The sequence below is a fragment of the Nymphalis io genome, chromosome 2, assembly GCF_905147045.1.
Source record: "Nymphalis io chromosome 2, ilAglIoxx1.1, whole genome shotgun sequence".
In the NCBI taxonomy this organism is placed as follows: Eukaryota; Metazoa; Arthropoda; class Insecta; order Lepidoptera; family Nymphalidae; genus Nymphalis; species Nymphalis io.
The window spans coordinates 1,408,695-1,428,928 of record NC_065889.1 but is presented as its reverse complement, the minus strand read 5'-3'; the positions used below and the strand labels follow the sequence as shown (position 1 = coordinate 1,428,928).

The window sequence follows — 20,234 nt, the reverse complement described above, 5'->3', positions numbered from 1 at the left end:
TATTATATAATTTATAAATGCTAAGTAATTTAAAATATTTAAAACCTATTATTATTTAATATACATAAAAAGTCGAAAGCTCATAGATATGCCTAAACTCGCGACTACAATCATGCGTAAAAAGCGTAAAGTATCCGAAATTAGTACATGGCCATGGGAAGAGTGGATCAAGTAGTGCATATAGTTTAAACAGTTAGTATAACATAAAATAAAAAAATGGATGGAAGATAAGTTCGTAATGGCGGTATAACATAGCTGATGACTCTTAGTTAGCTATTATAATTACAGGTACAGGATTACGGTTAAGCGTCACGTACTATTTTTAATCGTTCATATTTTTACCGAGCAGCACCGGACTTTGTCACGGTATAGCGAAATTTTCTGTCGGCGCCTCTTAGTTTGAAACCATATAAACGCGATTATTAGAGCCTTAACCCATGCAATCATCACTCTTCATCTTTCATCAGACCCTGACTATAGCAGTCCCAGCCCTACAGACCTTTGAATTTTGTCATAAGCATCTTAGCGCACCGTACTACCCGTACCACCAGGCCCCTAAAACGTCTACACCTTTCACTCTACCCCAATGCCGATACGGCTACTGACAATCGAAAACTTTTAATAAGTGTAACTTCCAAACTGTAACATTTGGAAAACATTTAGGCGAGAGCGTTTTGTAAAGTCCCTTCCATTTTCCTATCTTGCCCAAAAGATTTTGACCTTGTAATTTCTAGATTACATCTCTATGCCCAAAAGTACTTTATCTTCCATGAGTGAGGTCAATTTCGAATGATTTTTAATGGTTAAAATGGCTGTCCTCTTTCTCCCTCATTATTTAATATAGAAACACGCTTTAACTGGCTTTTTAGTGTTCGTTACTGCTTTTAATATTATTTAAAATAAAATAAAGAGCTTCGTATAAATATGTATGTATTACTAATCGTAATAATTATTGTAACCTATCCGTTGCACGTGATATAAACTTCAAAAGATTGTAATTATAATGCCTAATTAAAATTATAAACGTATAATCTATATTTAATTTTGAAAAATGGTAAATGGCAGGATGTACTATGTATTACATACCTATATGTGCGTTTTATTAGGCAAGCTTTAACGTTATCAGATAAGTATAAGCTCAGGCAAAACAACCGTTATTTCTATATCTAATCACAAACTACGCATTCTACTGCAAGGTTTTCTATGTCAAATTCATAAACTCATTTATAAAAGTAGTACATTAACTTTTACATAAGTTTATCAAAAGTCTCTCTTTTTACCATGTAAGGGAGCTTTTAATTCGTAAAATTTGAATTTGAAGCCTTGATCTTCTAGGGTTTTGTTCATACAATTGATTATGATTACCAAAAAGGTTTAATTTATAGGCCTAAAGCAATCTTTATAGACCGGATTATTACAGAATTTCGTATTTTATTTTATACTTATTGAGTTGTAGTATGTAAATGTAATCAAAGTTTCGAAAAGATTATAATATATATTTAAATGAAAAGAATATTTTACTGACTGTTTTAAGAAAGTATTTAAAAATTCTCAATGATTTAAGAAAAGTTATAAAGTATAGATATACGCCCTGTTTTAAGTTCTAACCAATATTTGTTTTTTTGCTCGTGAATCATATAAATTGCTCGGATATTATGTTTTATTTCCTAAACGTGGCGTCGATTTTGAGCCGTCTGCCACGTATGGAAATCTGTCGTCAGTGTTCTGGTTGAGGTATGTCCGGAAAATTGTCCGGGAGCGGCGGCAAAACGTTCGTCTCAAACTGTCCCGACATGTTCCCCGGAGGAGAGTAATTGGCTACTACTATTACCTTGCCTGCCCGAGACCTAGCTTTACCCACTCCAAAGAACCGCGTAGCCACCCAAACCATCTGTGTGAAGTGACCTGAAGATAATAATAATATTAATTTTCTCTTTTGAAATCCTTTCCATAAAAATAACGAAGTTTGTCATACTTTTGGCTTAGGTAACGAAACTATCATATATTTACGTATGTAATATTATAAAAGCAAAATTGTATTTAATAGCCTATAAATGGTAACCCACTATTGGTCTAACGCATTCCCTACTTTTGAGAAGAAACATTGGAGATTCACCTTCCACCTTTTACAAGATATTAGTGTTAAAATTGAAGTTTAAATATGATTAAATATTGTATATGATTACTTATAATACTATTTACCTGCATTAACATTTGCATGAAGGATGTCGGTATCCTTAAAAAAGTGGTACTGACGAACTGCTGCATACCAGTAGGATGATACCTCTTGACCTGAAAATTGTATTACCAATTTAAAATAAACTATTTGTAACTAGTTTACGAGAGTACTTGTTAAAATATCCTCATCTAATTATCATGTAAAATTACCAATAATTGGAAAAAAAGTTCTTAAGCCATTATTACTTATAATCACTCTTTTACGATATATAATTTTGTTATTGTTCAGCGTCTAATTGTATATTAAAATAATGTCTCACCGGTCACGTCAGGCTGAATGTCGCTTACGGGCCGCTGATAGAGATTCTGTCCAACGTCTCGATCGTTTCTATAACGGAATTTGTTGGTGTGCGCCAAATGGTTGGCCCAAGCTTGGGCGTAATCGCACAACTAGAATATCAAATAATGATAATTCAAACGAAATTCTTGATGAGTTATTAACGAATAAATCAGGAGCACAGAAAATATCCACGCAATAAATAGAGATTAGTTTTCTGGAATGAAAAGGCAGAAGTGATAACTTTTGAAATAAAATATATGTACTATATTCAGCTGGCTTTTTATATCGTCAAGTTACAAGAGTATTAATAAAGTTACTGGTCCTGAAATTTCTATTTACCTCAGGTGCCATGTAAAGCTGAGGAGCGCCGTGCCTTTGACGATACACATTGTGCCAACATAAGCATTCTGTGATAAAATCACTGTCCTGCCAAGCGGTGCGCACTTCACTCCATTGGACTACCATGCTTACCGGTTTGGATAAAAGTATCTGAAATTAAAAGATTGTTAAAATATCTTACACGTATAAAGCTGTTACAAGACTATGTACATAATGATTTTAAATATTATTTATTGGAGAAAAAGTGTAAGTATTTGTTGAATATTTGTCCGAATCTAGTAAAAACGGATATTCAAGTTCATCAGTAAATTAATATAATATTTTAATTTATATATTCTGGAAATTGAAATTAATTTAAAATTAAATAAAGTTTTTTAATTATTATTAGTACTATTTCATGGGCATACGAATGAAGCAGTCGGTACGAATCAATGTGTTTCCAGTTATAATAATACTAAGATTCGAATCTGTCACTTCGGGAGCTGATATAGTCCAATACCAAATACTTTAGCGATGATTCTTTTTGTTAAATTGGTAACCGAAGGTCAAACACTGCACAATTATCATTTGTATTTGAGTTATGTTTATAATTCATCTCGTGCTCGGTGGTGAAGGAAAACTTCGTAAAGAAACCTGCATGCATTGGGTGAATATTTGTCACATGTATGAAAGAATGTTAAGAGCAGCGTGATGAAATACCTTTAGCCCAGCAGTCGGACATTTACTGTTACTTTATCTCAATTTTATACACTACTTTTAAAATTTATATATACCTATAAGAATGAAATAATATAAAATCTTAAAATCCTTTAAAGGAAAATCCATTAAAGTTCCATCCGTTCCTGAAAGAGATCATAAAAATCACTTTACCATACATCAAACGTCATTAACAGGGGTAGGTAAAGATGATTGAACGATTATCTTGGTCCAATATATCAAGACGCGATATATTGGACCAAGATTATCGTTCTTTTAACAAAAAAAACGAGCTAAGTGCTACAGTAAAGCGAGTAAATAATTACAGTCAATTACAGTTTTCTTTTATTTGTTTTTTACTATAATGTGATTTAATACAATAAATCACCACATAATGTATATACATACATAATACATATTTAATATACTGAATTCAATTGAATATAGACAATTCAAAATTTACTTGGGCTGGGAGCAAACCCGTGCCGTCTCTATACTGGTGTCGGGCGATCGATGGCCCTCTACGGGGACGGGCACCCGTTTGGTCTCACAGGCTATCGGGCGTCCGCCGCTGCAGGACTAAGATCCAAAGTTCGCAGCCGAGAGTGGCCATCCGCATAGTGCGGGGATATCGCACGATATCTTACGAGGTGGCAACCGTCCTAGCGCACTTTCCGCCCTTCGAGGGTCTATCAACAAACCCGCATTCTCCCTCAGAACAGTGATAGCGTGGCCCCTCCGAGTGCGCTCGAGGCGTTGCAACGGGGGGAGCATTATAGGGCTCTTGCGACGTGGCACGACCGTCTTTGCGAAGAACGGTACGCGCTCAAACGCGTCGTCGGAGCGATCCTGCCAGCCTTCGAAGCCTGGATGAGACGAAAGCGACGAGTCACCTTCCGACTTACGCAGGTAATGATCGGTAATTATTTTGGAAAATAAGATTCGTAAGATGCGAATCAACGGCGATGTGCCACCATTGTGGTGCGGACCGGGACACCGCTCAGTCAGTCACATAACCCAGTTCCCCCCCTCCCATGGGGAACTGCCTTGCCCAGCTAGCTAGTCTTTGTGCGTGAATTTCAGATTTCCTGAGGAACCGATCGTTACGAGTGGTGGTTGATGGCTACTCGTCGGTTCAAATGGCTTTAAATGCCGGTGTTCCCCGGTGGTCAGTGCTCTCGGCTACACTATTTCTGCTGTACATCAATGATCTGCTGATGCCCGGTATCCATGGGTACGCAGATGATTGCACAGTTGTCGAGAGCTACAAGTCCAACGCGCGAGCTAGTGAGGCCCAAATGCAGGCTCAGAGAGAGGCCATGGTTGAGCGCCTGAGCGTGACCCTTAGGGCAGTGTCCGATTGGGGTGATACCAATTTGGTCATGTTCAATGCAACCAAAACGCAGGCATGTTTGTTTTCCGCCAAAAAGAGGGAATTTCAGCTACCTCCCTCTTTCCGAAATGTGTCCGTACCTATAACTGACCACCTTGACCTTCTTGGCGTTACTATCACGTCGACTCTAAATTTCGGCTCTTTTATTGAATTCAAAGCCCAAATAGCCGCCCGAAAGCTTGGTATCATCTCCAAGGTGAGACGGAACTTTACTCCAGAACAACTGCTTAACTTATACAAAGCACAAGTGAGGTCTTGTATGGAGTACTGCTCTCACCTTTGGAACGGCTCTGCTAAGCACCACTCGGGCTCTAGAGTTGATTGAGAGGTAGGCCAGGAGGCTGATAGGAGACGACACATTGGTCGAGTCTAGACGCCAAAGTTTCGAACATCTACTTGTGGTTGCATCACTTTCAGTCTTCTATCGGATACATTTCGGAGAATGTGCGCAGGAATTACACGAACTAATTCCTTCCACCCCCTTTTACTACCGAACGACAAGGCAAACGCGACCAAAGCGCCATAGGTACAAAATGGAAATTCTCCGCCTACGTACGAAGCAATTTGAATCCACATTCATCATTCGCACTGCGAAACTGTGGAATGCTTTGCCTGAGTCTGTATTTCCTGATAGGTACAACATTGGTGTCTTTAAATCCAGAGTTAACAAAAGCGTGCAAACCCGTCTGGGTAAGTACCACTCACTTATCAAATGCGGGTAGATAACGGGTTCGAAATCAGGAAAACACTACTGATTTTTACAAGTGATTAATTAGTTTTTTTTCGCTTGTCCACAATCGGTGGCGAATGAAAACGTCGTGGAGGAACATACACGACATGTCGGATGAAATTCTGACCCATGTGTAGTGAAAACCCGTAATACATATATGATCTTCAGTAAAAAATAAAAAATTTAAAAAATATTATTATTAGGTCACTTCTTTAAACTAAATCGTTATGTTAAATGAGTAATAAAAATACAATTTATAGGGTAGATAAAAGGATCGTTTAGATCATAGTAAAGTTATATATAAGATTTGAGAAAGTTAGTGATGTGCAATTTAAAAGTTACGGCTTTAAATCAATAAAGTTGCAAGTGAACCGATCGGATTGGAGCCGTGCCAAATTTTACGATTGTGCAGTCCTCCGTTTAATTTTGCGAAGTTTTCTAAAAATAACTTTTGGCATACAATGCCTCCTGGTGTGCCAGCCTCATAATTTTGTGATTTACGTAAGAAAGAGTTTGTATTTTATAAGGCAATATTTTTATTACATTGGGCATCATCCAAAAAAAATATAGTTAAAAAAAGTTATGTTGAAATTAAAATGTATAGAACTATAACATAATGCATCAAATAGGTTATATTTAATTTTTTCTAGAATATCAACAAAGTATTTACTTTGATATAGTATAAAACATACAATCATAAGAAAAAGACTAAGTTTTACTTCATTTAAGGTGTTAACTACATTGAAATTAACAATGACAATAGCTTTAACATGAATGGTCACAAAAAAAATGCAAAAAATAATTTAAATTTAGAATAGTAACAGGATTGCTACATCTTTTTTGTTTTTTTTTTTTGTTATTATTTAGGCATTATTCTCTATTGCAATACTTGTTTCGTGAAAAAAGTTTTTCTTATCTTAGTTAAGGTAGCAAAGATGTGAAATTAAAAAGTAATAATATGTAATTGGTTCATCATCATCATCATCATCATCCTTTTCGCGTCCACTGCTGGACATAGGTCTCTCCAATGGCACGCCACTGAGCTGGATTTTCAACTCTTAATCTCCAACCGCTGCCAGCCACTTTGCGTATATCGTCACTCCACCTAGCTGGAGGGCGTCCTACGCTACGTTTGCCAAGGCGTGGTCTCCACTCCAGAACGCGTTTACTCTAACCGTTGTCGGTTCTGCGACATATGTGTCCAGCCCACTGCTTACTAATCCTTTGGGCACTTCAGCTTACTAATCCTTTGGGCTATGTCGATAACCTTGGTTCTCTGTCGGATCACCACATTTGGGATTCGATCCTTCAGAGAAACTCCGAGCATAGCCCTCTCCATAGCTCGCTGAGCGACCTTAAAATGGTGGACCAAACACACTGTCAGTGTCCACGTCTCGGCTCCGTAGGTCATAACCGGTAAGACGTACTCGTTGAAGACTTTTGTCTTCAAGCATTGCGGTATTCGTGACGAAAAGACTTGACCGAGTTTTCTATACACTGCCCAGCCTAGCTGTACTCTTCTTCGTGCTTCCCCTTCGAAGTTGTTTCGACCCAACTGCAAAGTTTGCCCAAGGTACACATACTCCTGAACAACTTCGACAGGAATTCCCTTAAGACAGACGTGTTCATTGAACATTATCTTGGTTTTCTCCAAGTTCATCCGGAGACCAATTCGAGCAGAAGAATCAGCCAGGCTGCTCAGCATATATTGCATGTCCTGCACGGTTTCTGCCACGACGACGATATCGTCTGCAAATCTCAAGTGCGAAAGGTAATAATAATAGTAATCGATGCAAGAGACCGACCGCTGATTCTGTACTTTGACGGTCATAACAGCAGCGTCATGCAGGCCTTTCAGCACTTGGATGTATCGCCAATCGATTTGGCACCGTTGTAAGGACTCCAGAACAGATCAGGTCTCAATAGAGTCAAAAGCCTTCTCATAGTCTACAAATGCTAAGCACAGGGGCTGATTATACTTTTCGGTCTTCTGCCGCACTGTGTACATGTGGTCTATGGTTCCGTACCCTCTTCGAAATCCGGCCTGTTCCGGGGGCTGAAACTCGTCAAGTCTACGCGCGAGACGATTCGTGATGACCCTTGAAAACAGCTTATAGACATGGCTATATGTCATATGGAAATAGGTCTGTAGTTCTTCAAAAAGGTTTTGTCTCCATTTGTGAAGAACATTACGACAACACTCTTGCTCCATGACTTTGGAGTTCTCCCCGAGAATATGACAGAATTAAATATTCGTTGGAACTGCGCTAGTAAAGGTTTTCCAGCTGCCTTTAGTAGCTCCGTCGTAATTCCATCTTCCCCGGGGGCTTTTTCATTTTTAAGCTGCCCCAAAGCCATCACGATTTCGTCTTGGCTTACTTCTGGCAACTCTTCTGTGAAGGGGGCTAAAGAGGCTCTAGGATCCCCAGGGTCGGGTTAAGGACGAGGCGCTACTGATGTATATAATTTACCGTAGTAGTCCTGAACTTCCTTAAGAATCTCGAGCTTAGAGGCGACATTGTATATATAATACTATTATGTAATTGGATACATAATAGTATTATATATTGTATCATGATAATCCGAGCACCGTGGCTTTGCGTGCCGACACCGTTTATCCGATAAATAACTTTAATGAGCGCAATGCCGTTCTAACCACGAGTATATAACACTAAAGTACCGACCGACATTTGCATCCAAAGTACATTTTTTTCGAACGAATATGCTAATTTTATACTGCGTTCGTCGAGACAATAACATTGAATATCTATTGAATTTAATAAAGAGTACTTGCATGGCATAAAATGTTTTCAATATAATGCTTATATATAATACTTGTGGATATTTTCCACTAAAGTTTACGATATCATTTAGTTTCATTATTATTGATAAAACTTGTAAGCAAATAATAAAACAATTTTAATGCACTTGAATAAAATGTACTTCTACAGTACAGAGCTATCGCCGGTGGTCTGTAAGTTAGTTACACGCAATTGTAAAATATTATGTACTAAATAAATTATAAAAAGCTACTATACCTCGTAATTACAAGTATTATAATTTAATTAAAATAATTATTTTAATACTTTGTATCCTCTATCGAGAGCGCCATATTCAATTTAGTGAGACATCACATAGCCTAGTGATTGTAAACCTTTTTTTTTGACATAGCCTATAAGTAGCGGGCGATCAAGACGCTTCTGATGATACCTCATCTGTCAAATTAGGAAAGGTAGTTTAGATACAGACATACATACATACATTGCCTGTTGAAATCATATAAGCTTCGTCGGGTAAAATAAGTGTTACCAAGATATGTATGTACCTATATAAATTCTTATATAATTTAACTTATTATCGAACTCTAATAATATAGAAAACTAAATGTAGACCGAACCGTAACAAATCGTAACAAAATCTAACATATGTTTGAAAATGTCATAGTGTTAGTTCAATAACGTTTAAAACATTTTATAATTTAAGCGTGGCAGCACCATAATATAATAAGACATTATTACAAGTACCTTCACAAAATGAATGTGCTTTAAAATATTTAAGAACGTTTGAGCGATCGTGAAACTAATATCGTCATAACATGCAAAGTTATACGAGCTCTTGGTATTATAAGTTTTAATAACATATTGTGAGCTTGCTACCCTGCACTTTTAATAACTTATCTCGTATCTGCTATACCACTCTATTTAATAAAATAAGAGATTACGCAAAAGTAAAATACATTTTGTTCTTTTCACATTCGTTATTTTAATAAAATGATACACATGTGTAGGGCATAGAGAGAAACATGTTGATTATAATTTATAATTGAACTTACTTAAGATGATCATTTTGACCAATTTTCTGTCATAACATATGGCCATTCTCAAGAGACTATAGTCAACTGAGGGGTCATATTATAGTGAACAAGTATGTGGCCAGACACAAGTCCCCTCTCTGGTCCCTTTCATAACACGATGGGACGGCAAGACACGACCGGAAAGAGTTCAACCCAGAATAAACGGCTTTACAAGGCACGAATATAATACTGTCAATTTCCAGACTGTGACTGAGAATTTGTCAACAGAATAACTTTTAATAGCCGACCCGGGGTTGGAACCTTTGACCTAGGAATCTGCAGCCTTATAATTAGTTACTTGATCGACGAGACATTCAACTCTTTATCGTAATAATATCAATTTAATACTACATACATTTTTTTCTTCTTATTTTCTATCGTGATACCACAAAACCCACTTTATGCAAATCTTTACATGTAGTAATAATAAATACAAACAGTCAGATAAAATAAATATTATAATTGTTACCTTATTACGAAATATAATATAAAAAAAATAAAGAAACTATAATGTTTTATAAACTCAAATGCTTAAAATCGGTTTCGCTAATATCCCTAAGCATAAAAGCATCCCTAATGCCTAAAGTTCTGACTTATCTACGGTACCGCAATGCAGTCAAAGCCTTAGATATGCAAATTTTGTTTAGTCATCTTAGAACTTAAAACGTAGAATAATAATATTTATTATTTTAATGTTTCAAAATTGTTTATGTATCGAAATTTCACATGTAGGCTCATTAAACTCAATTAAATAATATAAAGGTTATAATATGTCTGTGGAGATTTGAAAGATGAATTAATAAAATAAGTATCAAAATATTGTTAAAATAAAATCTTAATGAATATTAACAATTATATGTTTAAAAGAAAACCTCAGACCTAGCAGACTATTATGTAAAACAGACGCGAAATACGTAATGATGTTCTGATACGTAATATGTACTTCATCTTTCGTTTTTAAGTAGAAATCACGTGTTTTAACTCTTAGATTGAATGAGTAAGTTCGTTACTAATTAGCTAACTAAATAGAACCTGGAGAATATCAGCGTGCCGTTATGTGAAGCCTTTTAATCACGTTTTAATTTCTTTCACAAGCAAGTACTAACAAAGTGCCAGTATTGAAATGTTGGCAAGTAGTTTCTGAATGTACTCTTTTTTAAACGAGAATGGCAGTTTATGTATTTTCATGGATTTAATAAACACCATTTTGAATGATGGCCGCAATCGCTCAGTCGGAACGAACTCGGGCAAGCAGCACTGATTTTTTATTCATCTCTTGCTTGATGTTGCAGGAAAGCATCGTGAGAAACCTGCACGTGTCGAATAAAATGCTGAGATGCGGGTTGCATTGAAGCATGACAATTCCTCAAGAGGCATTCCTTTTTAAAAAGGTTCGAAACTTAAGTTGTGTGTCTAAGCACATGCCAGTTTCTTTCGATGTGTTTCTTCACCACCGAGCACGAGACGAAATGTAAACACAAATTAAGAACATAACAACTCATTGCTGGTACGAATTCTAAATCTCGCAACTGAAACCTTGCAAACATCATATTTTTCTGGTAACAATGCAATCTAATCTACATATTATATATATAAATATATATCCAATGTTTTTTTAAACGTAAATTGACATATAACCCATTTTATATAATATTTACTTTATATAATAAACGTATTCGTATTACGCAGAGACTTGCTATGGCTTGCTACAGGGTCGCGACTTGCGATGTCTCCGTTTCCGCTACGGACATGCTACAAGTTTTGTAGAACACCGTAGCAATTTTACAGCAGTGTGGAGAGAATCTGTCTTTCCATTCTTTATCTTTGAAACAGATTAAAACTTTTACTTTGTATTAAAACATTTGAGTAACATATATGTATTTACAAAAGTTTAGTTATTTATTTATTTTCTCCATACCAAATAAGCAAATACATATATTAAAGTATTTTTTTATATAACCTGTTTCTATAATATATGTGTGTATTCTAATTGTAAGATTTATTTACGAATACTTAGGTTGACTTAATATATAATATACCAATTAAATTGAATCGTAAATCAAATATCAAAGAAACTTACGAGTAGTTCTCATTACAAAAGCCCCACAAAGCATTTCTCTTCAAAGACATCTCTTTGAAATATTCTTAAACACGACTACGCCGCAATCGTACCATCTGTACTGACTACGGCTCCGCTTTGTTTATCCAAGTTTTCACAAACTGTTCTACATTTAGAACATTTATTTATTATATGGTCGGTTAAATACGTTAACCAAATATAAGCCTTTTAAAAATCGGTTGAAAATAGTAATATGTTTAAAAATATTTAATGATAATAAGTATATGGACATAAAATGCTATTATTATGCAAAGTAAATCAATGAAAAAAAAGCAAATGCTATAACCGAGCTTTAGTGTTATCAATAAAAAAATTGGAAATATAAGCGGAAAAAAAAATGATCCAAGCATGTAAATTCATATATTACACGGTTCGTATATTTTCGCATTTCCAATAATGATTATAGTCGAAGTACGATCACTGGCCGAACACTAGATGCGATAATAGGGCCATAAGAAACATTAATGACCGCCTCTGCGATCATGCATTATCAGCGTGCATCAGAATGACTAAACAAAGCGACAGACCAGCTTTAAAAATGTAAATTGTTAATGAATTTGGTACCAAATATTTGAACAAAGGTACTAAATAGTACTAAATAGGTACTAAATGCTGGTAGTATTTTAAAACTGATCTGTCACGTTGTACAGTCATTCTGATGCACGCCATCATCAATTGATTGAAGTTTGTTTTTACATTTTCACGACTAAGTCTTGCGATAATGCCCTGATCATAACTGCCTAATCGATTTTCTTCTTTTTCAAGATGATGTTGACCATCAGCCCCAGAGGCAGATGTGAGAAATTTAGTATTCATCTTTATTTACACATTTGAAGCGCTCTAAGTTAAAATCGCAGCAACGGAGGGCGTTAATTAACGGGACCAAATCGATTAGTTTTGAACTAAAATTTTATTAGCTATTGATATGAAGAAACATGAGTAAAAGTTAAAAAAATAAATAAAGTAATACTGTTTCTACGGGTCACAAAAAATATTTAAATACATTGAACAGATCCCGTAATGAAAGGCGTGAGTTTGTTGTTTATCACCGAATCCTTGTGTTAAAAGCAGTTATGCAAATTTAACCTCAATTTGCGGTTAGACTTTTAAAGGGCAGAATCATTAACGTTTGCTTAACTAACGTCGCTTTACCTCTACAAGTGTAATTTCATTATCAATAGTTCCATAATCGCAGTATAAATGGCAAATGTTTAACTTACTCGTGTTAATAGGGGTGAGGTGAGGCTTTTTTACAAGTACGTCTGGGCAGGTATTTACTGGTTACTCTACCTCCAAAGTATTAATACTTTGTGTTGCGCCCAGTGGAATTATTCAGCTAATGTGCAAGGCATAAAGTGCATAACAAATTTTCATCATAGTTTGTCTATAATAACATTTCATAATGATATATGATACCACATAATAATATAAGATCTCTTTATAATAATATGTCATATTATAAAAGAATAATAGTAACAGAATTTGATAACAAATTTTTTTTTGTACTTATACTTATATAGCATGCATTTTTTATTTATTAATACATAAAGAAAAACTTTGTAACCGTTTTTAAGCACATTGCGCGCACGAAGGGATGTGAGCGTTGGCCTGGTTAAAGTTTATATGGATAAGGAGTGCAGAAGCTAAAATTTATGTATATTTGTGTTAGATATACATTATATTTCATAAAATAAAACATTCATAGTTTACGTTCATAATGCCAATGCCAAACATATAGTCTACCGGTCGTTGTCAAACATTTTTTTGAAATTTCATTCGATTTACTTGTTTTATTGTCATATAGACCGACCGATTCTTTCAACTACAATTTAATACTTTAAGCAGAGAAGAAAAAAATTTTTTTTTATGTTAATGAAAAAATAAAATAATGAAACGAATTTCGACCACCGCGGGACCGCTAGTATAATTTGCTATCTGTAAAAAAAGTGTTATATTTAAATGACTATTAAGAATTTCACATCATCTCAAATGAATAAATATTTAAACTGAAGGCTTTTAAATTATTTCATTAAATTTACTAACGATGTACTTTGTATTTTGAATAATTCGACTGCAATTTTCAAACCTTTAAAATATAAATAAGAAATCAAAGCTGTGCGTATATCTAAACGAAGACAAAATTAAAATTAGTACTCTTAAATTTAATATCTATCCTCAATTTTGGGCTTTTAGAAGCTATTTTAACATCAACTGTTATCTTTATTGCCAGATAATTTTATTTATCCGACATAAATTGCTAGTATTTTGGGTTGAAAATCGCTTGAACGATTAAAGGATCCAAAGGGCAAAGATCGCATTTTAATCATATTGGTGAGTTTCGAGCGAATTTATTTCTAAAAGAAGAGCAAATTTCATCGCGATTCTTTTGTTTTTTCTAAGAGTCGCCTTTTTCAATTAAGGTTGAAAATCGCTTGCACTGTTGAGAGATAACAATTTCGAAAGTCTGAAGGCCTCATACTCTCTTATTCCATAATTTCTTCGAATACACAAGTTATTAAATACGGCAATGCAATGCAGTTTTAGAATAAAACTCCATAATTTATATGTCCAATTTACCTAAGAATTAGGTGAATGTAATTAGTTTTTTTTATAGTGATAAAGAATTAAAAAGTATTAATCCCACTGCCATTTATTTGAACTGCAGAGTTTTTTTACTGGTTTCCTCACGATGTTTATCTTTACCGTCAAGCACGAGATGAATTATAAACATAAATTTGTATTTTATAAAAACGACACAGTATTAATAATGTTAATAACATTCGAATTTAATTATATTCAGTTCTTATTGTGAATGAAATGTTTTTATTTGAAAGCACAAATTAAGCACATGAAAATTCTGAGATGCTTGCCCGGGTTTGAACCCACAATCATCGGTTAAGATTCATGCGTTCTAATCACTAGGCCATTTCGCTGTTTTTCAAGATTTTCAAGATGAGAGCATAGACATTCTTTAGTAGTTTTTATAGTTTTGACATATTCCTACCACAACGTTTCTGACGAAAAAAGGTTTGACTTCTGTCACATGTGTCAACGTGTTTAGTTACACGGGCTGTATTTTAATATAGAAATTGTATTATGAATTCGAAATTGATAGCATAATAAGATTGTAAATAGTTTTTATATAAGTAGGTTGGAGATATCCAAGGTTAAAGCGGTCGCGTTTCCTATAAGGTCAAGGGCGCACCCTATTTCCGGAACCTTCGATTACCAAGGACCTTGTTGCCTGGAATAACTGAAGCGAGACTGTGCGCTCATTATCAATACGAGAATAACGATGTACGAACAATTTGTATAACACATTATTATATTCAGGTATAGCACCAACCATCACTGCGAATTGGCTATTAAATTAAATAATACTACAATCACCCTAATTTAGAGAGATAAACAAAATATCAACTATTAACAACAAAACAATTGATGATATAAAAAAATATTTAATTTACAAATTGCATAATCAAGTAATGTTTTTTATCGATGTAGCCTATTATATTATTTTCTCTTACTCGGTAAAAGTATCAAACCTAGGAGGTTTCGGAACAAGTTCTGACACATTTATTGATTGTCTATGGAAATTAATCTTAAGTCTTATATTACAAATCTTTATTTATGTATTATATATATATATGACATAGACATTACTCGCACGCAGCCTTGAGGTGGACTGGTTATACTATCTGATGAAAGATATCGGGATAAGACAAATTTTAGTACTATTTATAGTTTTGACATATTCCTTTTTAATATAATAAACTTCCGGGGATGAGTATTTAACACAATTTAAATAATTAAGGATGAGTTAAACTGCCACAGGTATGGAATTTAGCTTCACCTCTCTCTTTTTCTATTTATTAATAAAAAAAAAGAAATACACTTTTATATGACTGCCAAAAAAAGGTGCCTAATGTTTTCACTTTACTTGTATGTATGTGAGTTTCTTTATTACGCCATAATTTTTAAATGCCTGAACATGGATATATTATATAAATATGGTAACGTTAAAATCTTTAGAGTTCCTTCCTTGTTTTTTGGGAGGCAGTCTTGATTTTTACTTGACATCGTAATAATTTAGTTAAAAAAAAATTGTTTTTAAAGGATATAGCTGAAAAAGCTGAAGCGAACAAACGGCGCAAATATTCGTCTCTTATTCGAAATTATCTATATCTTTGTTTATTTGCAGTTGAAACGCTTGGATTTTGGACTCTGCAAAAGTGCAAAAACCTGTATTAAACATCTAACACCCCCAGACGAGCTTGCATAAAGTTCTACCACCGGTAAATAATGTAAATATTAATCAAGAACTGTTTTTATTAATATAGAAAATTGTTTGTTTACCTCTACTCCTTATGGCATTGAAATAGACATAGATAAAATTGATAGTACTTTGCCTGTAGCACAAAAAATATCATAACATACTTGTATGTATTTCTGACTTTATTCTGTCGTTTCTACTATATATATATTATTGTTATTACTTACCCTTTGCAATAGTTTCTGTCTGTTGTCTAGCTGTTCAGGTTCACGGTCTTCTTTGGTCGGCTCATGGTTTTTCCAAGGTTTTCTGAAAATTAACTATAACTTAAGAGAATTCTTGATATAATAACTAATCTCTAATGTTTTAACAATTATGGGCGATATCAACCAATAAGAAATATGAATAAACCGGATAGTTATTTATTCTATTTTACAAACCCATTGTAGGGGAACAAAATTTTTTATTACATGTTTTACTAATTAGCAAATCACTTTAACACGTCTTAAATATTTTATAGCTGTTTTGACTCCATTTTGTTTACGTAAAATGCCTATTAACCGAAGCGGAAAGTTGTATGCGTGCTAAATTAGCTTGACCGGAAATGGAACATTGGTTGCCCCATTTGACCTCTAGTAAGGGAGACCTGCGTGTTCGTAGCTTAAAGATTTGATAGAAGTAAACACCAGTTTCTTTGCACGCGATTTTCACATAGTCACTATATTTTACGTTTATATAATTACAATTTGCACATTGTATGACAAAATATATTGATGAAATATTATAATGAAACCTCCCGAACGATTTCGGACATTATGTAGAGAAACTAACCAGCTGCGCAAGACCTAAGATTATAGTGCACAAGTATGTGTGTAAACATAGGTGCGTTACCAATTCCTATACTGGAATGAATTCACGCGTTATACTCCGGGTGGATATCTGTTTTTGATCAATTGATTTGAAGTAACAGTAACAGCCTGTACATATCCCACTGCTGGGCTAAGGCCTCTTCTCCCTTTTTCGAGGAGAAGGTTTGGAGCTTATTCCACCACGCTGCTCCAATGCAGTTTGATGGAATACCCATGTGGCAGAATTTCGATGAAATTAGACACATGCAGGTTTCCTCACAATGTTTTCCTTCACCTAAAAGCACGAGATGAATTATAAACAGAAATTAAGCACATGAAAATTCAGAGGTTGCTTGCCCAGTTTTAAACCCACGTTCATCGGTTAGGATTCACGCGTTCTTACCACTGGGCCATCTCGACTTAATTAATGGATTTGACTTGACTTGGATTTGACTTGGATTTAAAGTAATGAACTTAATTAAGTTCTAGTCGAATTAAAAAAAACATTGTTCTTTCATATTTGCGTAAATTATAAGTTTTCTTAGAAAAGGATACAATAAATAGCTATACTAAAAATAGACTATTTTCCTTGATTTTTTGCTAAAAAATTAATTTTACACTAATATTGCTTATGTATCAAAATTGATTTTTCTTTTAAGCCAAAAGGATGGCAAACTAATAATAATAAAAATTGTCACGGAAACATTATTACAACGAATTTATAAAAGGTGTTCAGGGAAACAAATTCGTTTCGCTTACTGAAATAGTGAACAACAAACAAAAGCAATCATTAAATAACATTTTAATTAATTTTATAAAGAACATTAAAAAAACATTTATGGTTGTGTTTCTTTAAATAAAATTATTAAAATGACAATGAAAATTTTAAGTTGTATATATATATAAAAATTATTAACGATCTAAGTATATATGAAATACATTTATTTTATTTTTACAAAAGTACGTGACGAAATTATTAAGCGTGTCGCGTGGTAAAATATTTAATTAAATAATAAATAAGGGATACCTGGCATGGTGTAAGAGTGCAGGAGCGACTTTCTTTCTCAGATTGGCGAGTGCGGTGAGCTCTTCGCGTTTTCGAGACGGAGGCGGAGCCCCGCAAAGCGTCAGCAGTGGCGTGGGCGCAGGCTGCGATGAACGGAGTAGACTACGAAGAAAAAGAAAACGGTTAATGAAGCAAATAAATTAACTCACAGAACAGAATAGTGACTTCAAGCTAAAAACCTCGCCTAAACGTCGCCAAAACCGCAGGTGCAATGCAAACTCTTACACAAGCACGTAAAAAAACATAAAATCAACAGCAATTTTAAATACGATTCTGAGTAAAAAAATATTTTTATTTTTTAAATATTTACTTTTTATGCACTAACTATACAACATATTTAAATATTAACCTTAACCGACGTGAGCCACCTTTATTTCATGATTTTCGAATATAGGTACATTGTTATTAATAGGTGACTGCCTCGTGGTGGTGGTCTAGTGGCTTGATATAAGGCAGACCCGGAGGTCCTGGGTTCAATTCCCAGGTCGGGCCAATAAAAAGTTATTGGGTTTTTCTGTCAGAAAATTCTCAGTAGCAGCCCGGAGTATGGAAGTTGGAAGTGTGTACACTCCCGTGCCTCGTAGCACGTAAAGCCGTAAAGCCGTTGGTCCTGCGCCTGAACTCTTTCCGGTCGTGTCGGATTGCCGTCCCATCGGATTATGAGACTTAGGGAATAGAGAGTGCACCTGTGTTTGCGCACACACTTTGCACTATAATATCTCCTGCGTAATTGGCTGATCTCTCCTGAGATTGGCCGCCGTGGCCGAAATCGGTCTGGAGGACATTATTATTATTTATTATTATTATTAATAGGTACATTTTTATTTTACTTTAGCAACATAATTTTAAAAAATATGTCTTTTAATTCTACTTCAGTCGCAACCGGAAGTAATGCTTACTTTATTTTATAAATTGTGCGAGGGCACTACTCAAATATCAACAGTTCAGACACGAAATTTTGTGTACACATTCAGTTATGAAGGCCTTTTCTAAAGACTGGCATAAACTAGTTTGCGCGCCTTAGTTGGCTTCACACCATGACTTGTTTCATTTGGCGAGATGGGTGTCATTTGAATCTGCTTGCAACCTGTCATAAATGTTTAACGAAGATTGGTGCTAATTACAAATTATGCTGAGTTTGCACAGTACACAAAATACGGGTTAGTTCTGTCGACCAAGCCTTTTAGGCTCAAAGATCTTCGGTTTTGGCCAAGCATACATATGCGCAAGCATTTATAAATAAGGCAAATAACAATATTGTGTCAAATATAGATAATAAAAAAGCGTGGAGTTAGGATTAGTTGATTTTCTAGCGGCTTAATATATGAATTCAATAGTATTATCATTAAAATACATGGCTTATTTAATAGATGCGAAAGAGTATGTTACCACCGGCGGTAAAATAAATTTAGCGATTAATTTGTCAATTTACTATGGTGGAATCATCACTGAACGTCCTGCCTTACTCAACTTTTATATCATTCCATTTAATTTTTACTACCGAAAAGGTTAATACTAAAGGTAGATTTTTTGTAATTATTTTTAAATGTATTGTTAAACACAACATTATAATATAAAACGAAGTCTTCGTACAGCAGCTATACAACATAATTACAATTATTTACATATTTAATATTATTACTTACGTCTGTTTCATTCAGTGATATTTGCCTATTTCGCATACTTATCAAAAACCACAAGATTTTTTTAAAGAATCTCTGAAATATTTAACAAATAGGAGGTAACAAAGGACAATAGTCCTAAATAATAATTTACTTAGGATGTAACTACTCGTCAATGTTTACTAAAATATAATTTCAGGTTTTTATTACAAATTCTATTTCAAAACATAAAGAACCACTTTTGCAAAACATTGATTGAAAGGCAACTTACCGTTTTGATGCCGGTGTACGCTTTGACAGGAGCGTATAATCGTACAAATTCGAGCTGGAAGGATTATTATTAAATACCGGCGAGGGAGGGTAATAAGCTTCATCTTCCCTGTAATTATTATTCACTAGCATTGATTTTAGAGGTAATAATTCGACATTGTCGTCGGCACGTCGGTCGCGGGGTGCCGTCATAGCGCGGATAACATCGCGCAACGCGCTCGGCTGCTTGCAGCCAACTGTAGTACTGATAGACGCGGCCTTGAAAATGCTGCATAGCGCCGGGCGTGAGATGAAATTACGTTCACAAAACAAAAACTTTTAATGAAACCTTTCATGTAATTAAAAATATCGTCTTACGAGAAACCAAGCGTAAATAAATATTTCATTAAACGAAAATATGTATAATGGCCTACACATTTTTTAGTTATTTATCTTTTGGTTAAAACGCATCCCATTCTCTACATTGTCATATAGGTACTTATTTAATTTATTTTTAATTGTTTACCC

General features: G+C 34.6%; 1 protein-coding gene across 1 annotated transcript; it reads right to left on the bottom strand.

The window, feature by feature from the left end:
- Nucleotides 1–1,602: 1,602 nt before the first annotated feature.
- LOC126777547 (uncharacterized) lies at nucleotides 1,603–19,947 on the bottom strand. Its single transcript, XM_050500608.1, has 7 exons — nucleotides 19,729–19,947; nucleotides 17,797–17,937; nucleotides 16,149–16,230; nucleotides 2,858–3,007; nucleotides 2,499–2,628; nucleotides 2,203–2,292; nucleotides 1,603–1,905 (listed from the first exon to the last, which is right to left on the bottom strand). Exons 1-7 carry the CDS (start codon nucleotides 19,917–19,919, stop codon nucleotides 1,718–1,720), a joined length of 972 nt encoding a protein of 323 aa, XP_050356565.1. The 5' UTR covers nucleotides 19,920–19,947; the 3' UTR covers nucleotides 1,603–1,717.
- Nucleotides 19,948–20,234: the final 287 nt, after the last annotated feature.